General features: G+C 41.8%; 2 protein-coding genes across 2 annotated transcripts in view; one reads left to right on the forward strand and one right to left on the reverse strand.

Annotated features, from left to right (window-relative positions):
- The window catches only part of LOC149864925 (phosphatidylcholine translocator ABCB4-like), a 99,391-nt gene extending 88,938 nt beyond the window's left edge, over window positions 1-10,453 (forward strand). Inside the window, exons 26-28 of the mRNA XM_090047183.1 lie at window positions 719-925; window positions 3,352-3,498; window positions 8,292-10,453. Of these exons, the coding sequence (XP_089903309.1) occupies window positions 719-925; window positions 3,352-3,498; window positions 8,292-8,489 (552 nt within the window). The 3' untranslated portion in view covers window positions 8,490-10,453. The remainder of the gene's footprint in view (window positions 1-718; window positions 926-3,351; window positions 3,499-8,291) is intronic.
- Window positions 10,454-10,585: 132 nt separating this feature from the next.
- The window catches only part of CROT (carnitine O-octanoyltransferase), a 41,354-nt gene continuing 39,475 nt past the window's right edge, over window positions 10,586-12,464 (reverse strand). Inside the window, exon 17 of the mRNA XM_090047184.1 lies at window positions 10,586-11,653. Within this exon, the coding sequence (XP_089903310.1) occupies window positions 11,533-11,653 (121 nt within the window). The 3' untranslated portion in view covers window positions 10,586-11,532. The remainder of the gene's footprint in view (window positions 11,654-12,464) is intronic.

The following is a 12,464-nucleotide window of genomic DNA, read 5'->3' on the forward strand; positions in this document are numbered from 1 at the left end:
CTCAGGGAGCAAACAGGGAGCGAACACCAGCGCACATTGCTCGCAACAGCTTTATTCAAAATGGAGACAGCTTTGGGCGAGCTCCCAAAAAAGAAAAATGGGAGAGCAGCAGCAAACATTAGTTCTTTCCACATTTATACACCTTAGTTCATGCTCATTAACATTTACTGCACCTTATTGTCACCCTAACAACATTTATAAACCACCATTCATTCTTAAGCATAGCATTACATTTGATTGGACAGCACTTCGGTCCTTCTGCAATTAGGATTTAAAGTCCTAATTGTGTGATATTATTTGTCAATCTACCTCAGTAAGGAAATATGCAAGACACCTGAAGAAGGAATAAAAGTTGCTTGTATATGGAGCTCTTTAGGATGAACTTTGCATATTCATACTCTTTCCCTACCTTGCCTTCTTAAACAGCATCCTAATGAAATCTTGACTTTCAAGAGACAGGACCTGAGGTATCAGACAGCATCACATCTTTTTTTATAGCCCAGCCCTCAGATCATTCTGAGATGTGGGGAAAAGTAAGAGAGAGGGAAACATAAACACTCAAATAAGTATTATTAAGAGAAGGTTTCAGTGCCCCACCTGTAAGGATTGACACGACCATGAAAGTGAATGTGCAGTGTCTATCACAAAGAAGCGTGATGCAAGGTAATCTCAATTTAATTTCTATGCTTCTGAAATGCAAGGTCTCTTACTTTTTTAGTTGCTGGACGGCCAAAGTGCAAAAGGATTAAATATCCAATGGCTTCGAGCTCAGATTGGTATTGTCTCACAAGAACCAATTCTGTTTGACTGCACGATTGCTGAGAACATTGCATATGGAGATAACAGCAGAGAGGTGTCACATGAAGAGATTGTCAGTGCAGCAAAAGCAGCCAACATCCATTCTTTCATTGACTCTCTACCAAATGTAAGTTAAACCTGTCTTTCCTACCCCAAATTAAATGTTTTCAACAAGGAAAAATAAGGTGTTGTGTTTTTTCATGCTTTTCTGAGATTAGAAAGACAGCAGAAATGTGTGTTTTCTCTATGTTGGTTTACACCATTAGAAATTCAAGTTTTGTCTCACTTTTTTTCTGAAGGACTGAACAAGTGGACAACTAAAAGTTTAGGCCAGCAGAAAAAACTGAAATTCAGATTTTGATAGCTTCCTGGTGGCACAAACCTGTAGCTATTGCTTCCTCTTAAAAGGTCATGAGCTCAAATCCCCATGGGCAATAAGTAAAAGTGTTGGTACTTTGTTCAATAGATGATCTCTTGATCATGTCTCTTCTCATTCTATGTTTCTGAGAGATGTAATTGCTTTTTAATTAAGGTAATTGAAAATGTGTTCTTTTTGATGTAGAGAGGCTTTACATGAGGGGGCTTTGTGGTAGTCATCTCAAACATTTTGTAGAAAATATATTTGCTAACGATCTCATTTAGGGCTTCCAAGCCAAATTAGGATGAAGACAGGTGTCCTCTAGCTAAACATGTTGAGACAAAATTTAACGTTTCTGATATTTCTAAGGTAAAAGAACAGTCAACCTGGGTTTCCTGTATACTCACAGTTTTTGTAGGTCACCTTTAAATGCTACTGTGAAGAATTAATATCCCCAGGATATCTGCAGTTTCTTAGAATTATTAAATGGAATGTAGCATATGGAAATGTCTCATTACTGTTCAAGTTAATTTTTTTCATATATTTTAAATTTGGGTACCCCTCACAGTGAGCTGTACTGTGCATCATGCATTGATTGTGCATCAGTTTAAATTATTTTATGTTTGCATTTTATTCTGTACCAGACATATGAGCATAGTGGATTAGAATGAGCGCCTCTAATAGTTGTAGCTACACTTCTCCAGAGACATCACATAGACTCCTTAGCAAAACTTGCAGAGCCTTGGACTACTGAGACAGGGTGTTTGCTTAGCCCTTCCGGGAACAGTCACCCAAGTACTTGGTAGGAAGAAACACCATTAAAAACTAACAACCTAATTAACATTACTAGATAGTGAAGCAGTTCTGGATACTCTGTATAGAAGGGAGAAAATTGCCATACACAAAAGGAATAGCCAGGGAGCCCAAGTTGCTTTTTCCAAGCAAGGAAAAGGAAAATGTTAGGAGAGCTCAAGGAGTTAAGGTCTCATTAATATTCTTAAAATGTCCTATTTAGCAAACCAAAGCTGAATCAGAACTATAATGTCATACATACAATAGTCCTCCAGAGAAATGTGATCTTATTACCATATTCCTTATCCACCTATGCACCCCTCCATTTACTCCTATTACCATCTTTTGTTCTGTCTTGTCTTTAATTACTTACAAGCACTTTTGAGAACACAGTGCTATAGAGCAGCGGTCTCCAAAGTGGGGTGCGCAAGATGATCCATTGGGGTGCGGGAAGAAAATATTAAAACTTCTATTGATATTTATATAAATATGCATATATTGAGGGTGCATGCTCAAAATTTTTTACTGATAGGGGTGCGCGATCAAAAAAGTTTAGAGACCACTACTATAGAGCATCTTTACACGTGCTCCAGGATGGTGTGTGTGGGGCAGGGGCAGGAGGGAGGAACTTTAGAGTGACTGTTGGTAGCCACTCTAATTAAAGCACCCACAGTGTCTTGTGTATTCAGTGTCTTGCACTTCAAAATGGCAGTGGAGGCAGTTTTAAAGCTCATTCAATGAGCTTTAGTTAAAGCGCCCCCACCACCAATTCGAAGTAGAGGAACACTGAATACACGATGTGAAAGCTGCTGGAGCATGCTAATTAGCACACTCCAGCAAACTCATTTAATTGAGTCTTTTCCAACACATGCTAATTAACATGCATCAGAGCAGGTGTCAGGCAGGTGTATCAGCGCCCATTGTGCCTAGTACATTGGGTCTAAATTATGACTGGAGCCTCTGCATGTTACCATCGTGCAAAAAAATACCATAGCTTGGGGGAAGAGAATGTTACTGCTGTTGTTACTGCCTGGAAACTGAAGACCTTGGTTGATTTCTTTGCTGTGATACAGACTTCCTGTTTACACTGGTCAAGCTTCTGTTTACCTCAGTTTCCTTACTGTACAATGAGGAAGGTTACTATTCCTTCTCAACCTCTCAGGAATACCCTGAAAAGAAAAACATTTAAGATTTTAAGGTGGTAATATCCTACAGTGAAGAGGCCCCATGGATGGATATTTGTGACCTCCAGTAATTCTGGTCATCTGGGTTCAGATAGCTGCTGACATAGAATAGACCCTCAATTAAAAGTGCAAGTTCTACTGAAGTCAGTATGCTAATGTCTACGTCCAAGGCAAATCACTAGTTGGATGCACTTTCTAAATTCTGTTTATTATATTTAGAAATATAATACCCATGTGGGAGACAAAGGAACTCAGCTCTCTGGCGGTCAGAAGCAGAGGATTGCTATAGCTCGAGCTCTTGTACGTCATCCTCAAGTTCTACTGCTGGATGAAGCGACATCAGCACTTGATACAGAAAGTGAAAAGGTATTTGTTTGGGTGCCTGCTAGCGGGCAGAGTCGTGACTATTCAAACAACTGTTGTGATTTCCCTACTGTTACAGCTTTTATGTAACTACAATATGTAGTTTTGGAACTGCAAATGTGGTTTTAGGCTGCACCAATAGAAGTATTAGATGCAAGTCACAGGAAGTGGTATTGCCTCTACTCAACGCTAGTTAGGTTCATCTGGAGTACTTTCAAGTTCCACTTTTTTAAAAGGACTTGGAGAAGTTATAGAGGGTTCAGAGGTGGGCAACAAAGATGATCAAAGGCTTGGAAGGCAACTCATGTGAGGAGAGGCTGAAGGAGCAGAGCTCAGCTTGTGGAAAAGGTGCTTAAGAGAGGAAATGATAGCAGTCTTCAAATACTTGAAGGGCTGCCATAAAGAAGAGGGAAAGCACCTTTCCTCTCCTGCTGCAGAGAGAAGGAATAGGTTGAAGTTGTAGCAAAATAAGTTAGGTTGGATATCTGGAAAAACTTCTTCACTGTTAGAATAATGAAGAAGTGTAATAGACTGCCTGGGGCAGTTGTGGACTCTCCATCATTGGAGGTGTTCAAAAAGAGGCTGGACAGCCACTGGTCAGGGATGACTTAGCTATGCCTACAATGGGTATATTTCTACAGTGGGTTTTTTCCCATGCTTCTGGGCTGTGCTGGTTTCTATCCCCCCTCCCCAATTCCTCCTCCTTTCTGCTGCATGTGTCCAGGTGTTTTTAAGTCTTCCCAGAGGCATTGGGTGTTGGCTACAGCCCAGGCTAGGGACTTGGATGGGGGTGTGCCAATTCTGCTGCTAGGACCAAAACTTGAGGTTCCTGGCTAGAGGGTCTTGCTTGTCTACTCAGAGTCAGACCAACCACCATATTTAGAGTTAGGAAGGAATTTTACCCCATGGTCAGATTGGTATGGACTATGGGAGGTTTGCCTTCTTCTGTAGCAAGGGGCATGGCCCTCTACCCAGGATCCTTTGAGTGTAAATATTATCAACATCTCATAGAAGCAGGACACTGGCTGCTATGGTTCCCCTGGTTTATCTGTGGCAGGTTAGGGTGTTGGGTCTATATTGTGTCAGGACTGATAGTAGTCCCATGTATAATTTGGATAGGAATAGTCCTGCCTCTGGCAGGGGTTGGAGTACACGACCTCTGGAAGTCCCTTTCAGCCCTGCTTCTCTATACTTCTGTGATTCTATGATATGTGATATCTAGACTTCCCTTATTTGCACAGCTGTCTGGAATACCTAAATCCAATCATTTCCCTTTCCAACTGTCTTCAATTTTCTATCACACATTTGATATCAGAAGAACTGAAGTACAAGACCATTTCTGCTTTCCTCCTCTTTCACCCTGGCCCCCCTCCCCATGAGCAGAGAGTTGTAGTAGTCAGGGCAGGAACTAGAGACTAAGTGGTTCAGACAGGCATGTGCTTTTGCAAGCAACAACTTATTTCATCAGGTGCCATGAAAAGTACCACCTTGCCCTATCTTTTCCCTTCATAACATCTTTTGACCCAATTCCTCTTTCCCTGGGACTGTTACCTTTCAGGATTTCCACATCTATTGGTGATGTGTAAGAGATGCATGCGGGTGCACCTGTACCCCCTGAGCATGGCAGTGCACTCCTTACGAAAAGGCACTGCCAACTCTGCTGGTGATGCCTGCGGGTGGTTGCTGCTTGCCACTCCTCGACCCCTCGCTGCTGACACCACCAGCAGCATCTGCTGGTGGTCACCAAGCACTGGTTGGCACTCACACCCCCTCCCCCACTTGCTGCCAACAGCACTGCAGCTGCCTGTGGGAGCTCCCTGCTTACCACTGCAACACTCCCGCTGCCAACAGTGCCAGCACCACCTGCCGGAGCTCACCATCCCAGTCTCCAGGGGCATTTGGCGTTCGCGCTCACATCCATTCAGAACAGGCTTTCTGGAACGTGAACCCTGAACCTGGTGCAACACATAAAGCAGCACGTAACATTCCTCCAGCCAGGGCTGGGCTTATTTCTAACCTGCCTTATTCCCTCACAAAGAAATTGCCAGAGTGCCAGTGTACATGATGACTCCCAACTGCATCATCTCCTGGGTTGAAGTCCTCCAGGGTTCTAACCAGAGCTGTGGCCTTCATCAGTTGCACAACAAATACAGAGAAACACAAATATGGAAACATGAAACATTTTTAAATGAGCAAGTTATCCATAGTGCAACCCCAGTGTTCAAAAATTGAGGCAGATCATCTTCCAAATACTGAAACTAGGCTAAAAATCCCCAGATTAAAAAAAATAAATTGCTTTCTTGTTGAGGACTTTTAGGTTTCTCTCTGCAGTAGTAAAGGCTGAGACCATTCTCTTTCTCTCTCTTAAATGAATGTTTTGAGTTTGCCTCACTTTTTTAGCTTGGAGCTGGACTTTAAGAACACTGTTTACCACGAGACGTATGATGAAACTACAGATTTGGCTACACAGATTTACTCACTTAAAACAGCTGGGAATTCCTTTGGAGGGGTAACAGATGAGAAACCCTTCACCCACTGTGACCATAAGCATAACACAGAGTTTTCCATGGTGTACTCAGAATACATACTAGGGAGGTTTAACTAGGTACAAATTTTGTTTTAAAACTTTTTAAAAACTAAAATAGCTTTAAAAAAGTGTTGAGTTGAAACCTGTGTAAACTAACCTGGAATAAGGTGGTTTACATCAGGATTGATACCTTCATAATTAATTACCCATGTAGACAAACCCTTAATTTCCATGTGACACTTAATTTATGTTTTAGCCCAAGGCCTAGATTCAGGTGTGTGGGGCTAGGCTGGCACACATCTAGAGCTGGGTAAACAGGGTTAGTCTGACAGGATTGAACTCGCAGACCAATCCCACACAACTCATCCAACCCGTGGGGCTGGAAGGTTGTGCATCACAGTTTTAGCCCATTTTGAGCACTTCTCCCATGTGTTAAGAGACCTTTTAAAGATAGGTCTATAATTAAAATATAAGAGGGGTTCCAGGTCAGTGGCAGGGGTGTAGACACTTGTACCACTGCTGTCTGCTGTTAAAATATGGAACCCGCATTGAAAATGTTTTTGCATATATTATTTGTTTGTCCAGAAAGGCTTGAGGTTGCTAACTCTCATGACTTCATTGTGAATTTTCCAGTATTTTCCTTGAAGCCCATCTCCTGCAATCATGAAATTATGTGGAAACTCAGCTTCCATTAAAAAAAAATAAATTACCTGGATGGCTGTAAAGAAGTGTTTTAAACATGAACCAGTTTGATTATAAATGCCCAGAAAGCAGAAGACAGATAAAAAAGCCCAAAATATTATTTGTAATGATCTACAATTTAATAACATTTTGGAGTTTGACTTGTGCTTTTAGAATGTTTGGAACTGCTAATACTGAAACATGATCCACAGCTGACAGCAGGTTTCCATGTTTTAAAGCAAACGTAGTGATTGTAAAAAACTGACTTTCCTACCACTTCTTAACACAGGGCAAAATGAATGAGGGTAGGGCAGTGTGTAACCCTGGAGCTTCTCATTTTGTCTCCTGAGATTTCTACAAAGTATGCTAGTTGTATTGATACATTTGGCAACAAGACATATTTATTCACTAACTAGCCAAAGACTACTAGAGGTGCACTGATACAGCAGTCCATTTTGTATTGGCACTGATAAAAGGAAAATCAACATTATCAGCAATCAGCTTTTTCTGGCTGATGTGGCTGACAATGCCACCAATAAATGCTGCATGCATATGCAGCTGCAGCATGCACACAGCCAGCCTGGCAGCCTGGAGAGCAGCGTCCAGCTGGTATGCTTGTTGAGGGTAAGGTGTTGGGGAGAGGGAAAGAGGCGTGTGGGGAGGGGGCAGATCAAGGCCCCTGCGGTGAAGGAGTGGGGCTGGACATGGAACAGAGCCATGAGCAGCTCGTCCAGGGAGCAGGCAGGTGGCGGCTTCCACCACTGCATGCACCCAGGGGGGAGCCATGGGGGAACATAACCCCAGATCTGTGTGCTGGGTGAAGCTGGGCTGCAGCTGGGACTAGTGCCAGGCTCTTCCTGGCAGGGGGGCTGGGTCAAGGCTGTGCTTCGGGCAGGTGGTAGTAGCAGCGCTGGGAGTGGGGGCTACCACTCCGTAGCCCCCTCCTCCTAGCACTGCTGCCACCCAGTTGGAGTGCAGTCCTGGCCCAGTCCCCCCACTGGGAAGAGCCCGGCGCATTCCCCAGCCCCAGCCTGCAGCAGCAGCCCGCCCTCACCCCACACAAAAATATGGGGGGGCACATGCCCCCCATAGCCTCCCTGGGGGTGTGCACAGTGGCAGGGGCTGTGCCCCCCTCCCTCACTGTAGGGGCCCTATTTGCCTCCCCCAGCCCTCTATCCTCCCCCCACCCCTTCCCTCCCAACAGACTTATTAGCTTGACACTGCTGTCCAAGCTGCCAGGCTGCATATCACCAATCAAACTGGTATCAGCCAATATGGCTCATTAATAATCGGCCATCAGTATTGGCCCAAAAAATCTTCATCAGTGCACCCCGAAAGACTGCCAACTTAGTTCTGTTAGACAAGCCATGTTATCATCAGTGTCAACAGGGTCACTCATCAATACAGGCTAAATTTAGAACAAAAAACTAGAGATTCAACCCATTACCAACCCCCTAAGTCATTTTTCTCCTTGCTGTTTTGCGTTTTAGTTAAAGGATTTAAAATATTATATTACTGACAGCTGTTAAGGATATATCTGAATTACATTTTTAACTTACAAGTATCTTTTGTTTTGGTAACTGAACAGGTTGTCCAAGAAGCATTGGATAAAGCCAGACAAGGTCGCACCTGCATAGTAATAGCTCACCGCCTGTCCACCATCCAGAATGCTGACAAGATAGCAGTGCTCCAGAATGGAAGGATTATAGAACAAGGAACTCATCAGCAACTCTTGGCTGAAAAGGGCATCTATTATTCACTTGTCAATGTTCAAGCTGGGTTGTGAAATATGTAAATTAAAGACAGTTCTGTATTTCTGAAGTAGGATTGTGCTTCTCTTTCAGTATTGTAAAAGGGCAGCATTACTGAACAGGCTTAGTACCTTTGTTTTCAGGAAAGGTCTGTAAACAGAACAGGCCGCTTAATTTACTGTGAATCATTTTATTAACATCACATCTTGTTGGCTCATGTCCACACCACAAACTTACCAGATCAGGCAGCAGCTCAAATATATCATTTCACTCTGTGAGTACAACCTCCATAATAAGAAACTGTGTAAACATAATTTGCATGATGCTGCTGGTGGCTTAATTAGCAGCAATACTAAATAGTTTCAGAATTCATGAAAAGCCGCACAATGACGCATTCACTAGCACAGCTGCACTTGAGTAGAGCTCCAGGCTTGTTCTCTTTTAAATAGATTTAAGAATTGTTATGGATCCAGATATAGTCTAGGATTTGAGAGACGTGGGTTCTGTTTCTAGCTGTCACTGACACCCTCTTGATGTGTGAACATCAGTCTATTGGGAGTGAATTCAGCCAATCTGGGTAGTGAGTGATCTGAGTTTCTCTGTGCTGATGCTGTGTTATGACACCATGGGACCCTATTCACCAGCTCTTCCAAACTTCCCAGTTGCTTAGACATGTTTTCCAGAGTTCACCTGTCTGTAGGACCTGTTTTTTCCTAATTTAATCCTTCAGAAACAGTAAACCAGAAACAGTAAAGCAAGGAACAAAGGCTTAGTAAAAAAAAGATTACTATGTGTTTATTTTAGAACATTTAAAAATTGCCCTTAAACAGTAAGTTTGTCTCAACTTTTAACTAAAGTGTTAGGTCAGGACTACACCAATCCTATACAAACCAGGAAAGAGTTACTAAGCTGTGAGGAGAGGGGAGGAAGAGGGAGTTAATCATGTGTTGCTTAAGGCTGGTGTCAAGCTTTAAGGGAGAAGGTAAATGGGTGGGCCTAGCTCTGTTGATGTTTAGATGCATATGGAGAGCTGTACCTATGTGCTTTACCATGCACATGGTCTTATTCCACTTATTTCTATAGCGTCATGCTAAAACTTCCTACCTGCTCTACCCCAGGGCTAGCATAGGCTACATGACCAACTGTGGGTGTGTCTACACATGATGCTATGTTGCCATAACACACTGTGGAAACATAGCATCCACAGGCATCTACACGTGATCAGCAGCTACTTATAGCAAGCACGCTGCTACGGCAAAGTAGCTGCTAAAAATAACTGTGCACCATGCATATGGCGCAGTATGGGCTGTTACTGCACCATGATTTAGTACTTCCTACTGTCACAGCACAGTAACAACATTGCCATAACAACATGTAGACATGCCCTGCATGTCCTAGATTGCATCACCACATATCAACTATAAACCTATGTAGCCACTAAGCATAGAGTTCTATATTGTCTTCCAACTCTATAAAGCCATGTAAATAACTGTAATTGTTAACATTTTCTAATAAAGTTGCTCTTTATGCAAGATAGTAGGCTAGCTGGGAGTCAGAAAGATTACTTTCTATCAAAGTAAGTCTGGCAAAAGAGCACCTTGTTTTGCATGCCAATAACTAACTAAGGTTTCCTGAGCCCAGGTGGGATAGAAACATTTGTTTTGTCAATACTCAGTAGAGTTTGGAAAGGGAAGAGTCTACTGAGGAGTAAAGAGTTGGTTTTTGTGTCAATTTTGAATTTTGAATACATCTGAAGGACAGGAACTTTGAAGGACTTACATGATATAGTGGAAGAGTAGATCAGCTGAAAGACCAAAAAGCAAACAGAGGCAGAGGTGCCTCCATCACTGTGCTGCACCAGCAGAGGCAGTCACTTTTTGTTACTGCCCTACTATAACAGTGCGTCAAGGCATTAGTAATTTGAGCTCAGTTGTGGATTTAAATACTGCCATAATACAAATAATAAAAAATCCTTGACTTAGGAGCTCTTATATCTCAAAGAAGGGCAAAGAGAGTGATGATTTTAGAATACCTAAGTCATTTTCATCTCTGCACACAAAATTTCTCCTGGTAGAAAGTTGGTTGCTGTGCATCAGCGTGGTTATCTATAAACCAAACAGTTGATAAGAAATAGGCTTTCTGGACTGTTTTATTTGAGAGAAAGGAAATTACAAAGTTTATCAAACATAAAAAGTAATCTTTAAATTATAAAGAAATCCTAAAGTCCTGAGAATCTTACCAAACTGTACTTACTAACATTGCTTTAATGTGTACTCTTCTGTAGCGCAGCAGTGACATTTGTAGTTAGTTCATCCCAAGAACGTCATCTTTTGAAACTTCCAAGTAGTATCCTCCTTTTCACTCTCACATTTAGAAAAAGTCACACTGTCAGCTTAAATCTCTGATTATAGTGCCTTCCTCCTCCACCTGAGAAATTTCTTTTTCAGAACAATTCTTCATTTGGAAGAATTCCAATGGCAAAAATAGGAACTAGGGATTGTTATATTCGTGTACAGCTTGAAGGAGACAGACAGATAAGCTACTACTTCTCCTTAATTTTCATTTTTCCCCCAAAATGACAATTTATGAACTCCATTAACAATTTCCCATTTAGAAAGCACCATCACCTATTAGTGGCGGAAAAGATATTCTGAAATATACTTCTAAGTGCTCCACTGAAATAAACTTCAGTGGTTTATAAAGTATTCCACAAGCTACCACTAGAAAAATTGTAAGAACTAAACATTCATAAATTCTCCATTTCCAAAGGCAGACATTTCTGATACATTTGCATTGCTGAGGCATTGTTTTATATTGCATAGTTCTACTTTGATAACTTGCAATAGTTTGCATTGTGGGTGCAAATAGTTTTATTACTCTTTAAGGAAACTTGCATTGTTGCTGCAGTAAATTCCATAAAATCAGTAAGTTTTGCATTATTTCTGTTTAACATCTATGCTGACTATCACTTAGTGTCTTGCATAGATTGTTATAACCTTTAAGAATAGCATTTCATTCAGCACTGTTATGTAATAATAATGAAAGACACAACAAGGCACATTTACATTCCCATCAACTCTAAAGCTGGGCAGTGGCTGTTAACTGTATCATGTCCTGGAAACACTGGAACATGTTCTTACACAGCATTTCTGCATCAGTTTCTGGGCATGACTTCCAGGCAGAGCAAGCCACAACAAACCTAGTAATATAAAAATTAACAATGTTAGATAATGAATACTTTAGAAATCCTATAGACAGCCATGAATTGTGAACTTACTAATGCATGTTTCTTTAAACATGGGTTTCTAATTTAGGCACCTTTTAACTGTTGCAATTTTTCAAAAAATCAAAACTTCCAGAGCTCACATAGACTTCAACTAGAAATGTTTGTCCTTGGTGATTCCAAAAACTGACCCAGTGTTTTAGGTCCATAAATAGATTTAGATGCCTCTAACTCAGGTGCTTATGCTTGAAAATGTTGCCAGCTATTTCTTGCCTGCAAGTAGCTTGAGAGGACTCCCTTTTCAATAAAACCTATGTAAACAGATATGCTGCTCTAAGGAAGAAACTACTTGCCAATCTGAATACATTCTATGAAAAATCCACATTAAGCTATGAAACATTTCATAAACAGATTACTTATGCAGGAAGTTAATGCCACTGCTGCTCCCCCTTTTCCTCTGCCACCAATTTTAGTCACCTGGGTTACTTCAAACCTCAATTACAGCAGAAGGGAGGCAAGCAGCATTAACTCCCTAGGTTCTGGAGCCATACTAAAACAGCAGCTCCAGCAGCCACAGTGATTAAAACTCCCACTGCAGGAGCACAAGCAGCCACAGTGACAAGCCCCACAATCTGAATCTGCATTTGGGTAGTCTGAGAAGTCCCACAAACCAGATGACCCACCTGCTCAGACTGGATCTGGCCCCCAAGCTTTGTTTGACATCTCTTCCCTGAACCATATTTAGATACAGCGCTTTTGTCTTTCTGTCAAACCCATCCTGCTTCTT

Source organism: Crocodylus siamensis, chromosome 5 (genome assembly GCF_052110815.1).
Source record: "Crocodylus siamensis isolate JL-2025a chromosome 5, ASM5211081v1, whole genome shotgun sequence".
NCBI classification, from domain to species: Eukaryota; Metazoa; Chordata; order Crocodylia; family Crocodylidae; genus Crocodylus; species Crocodylus siamensis.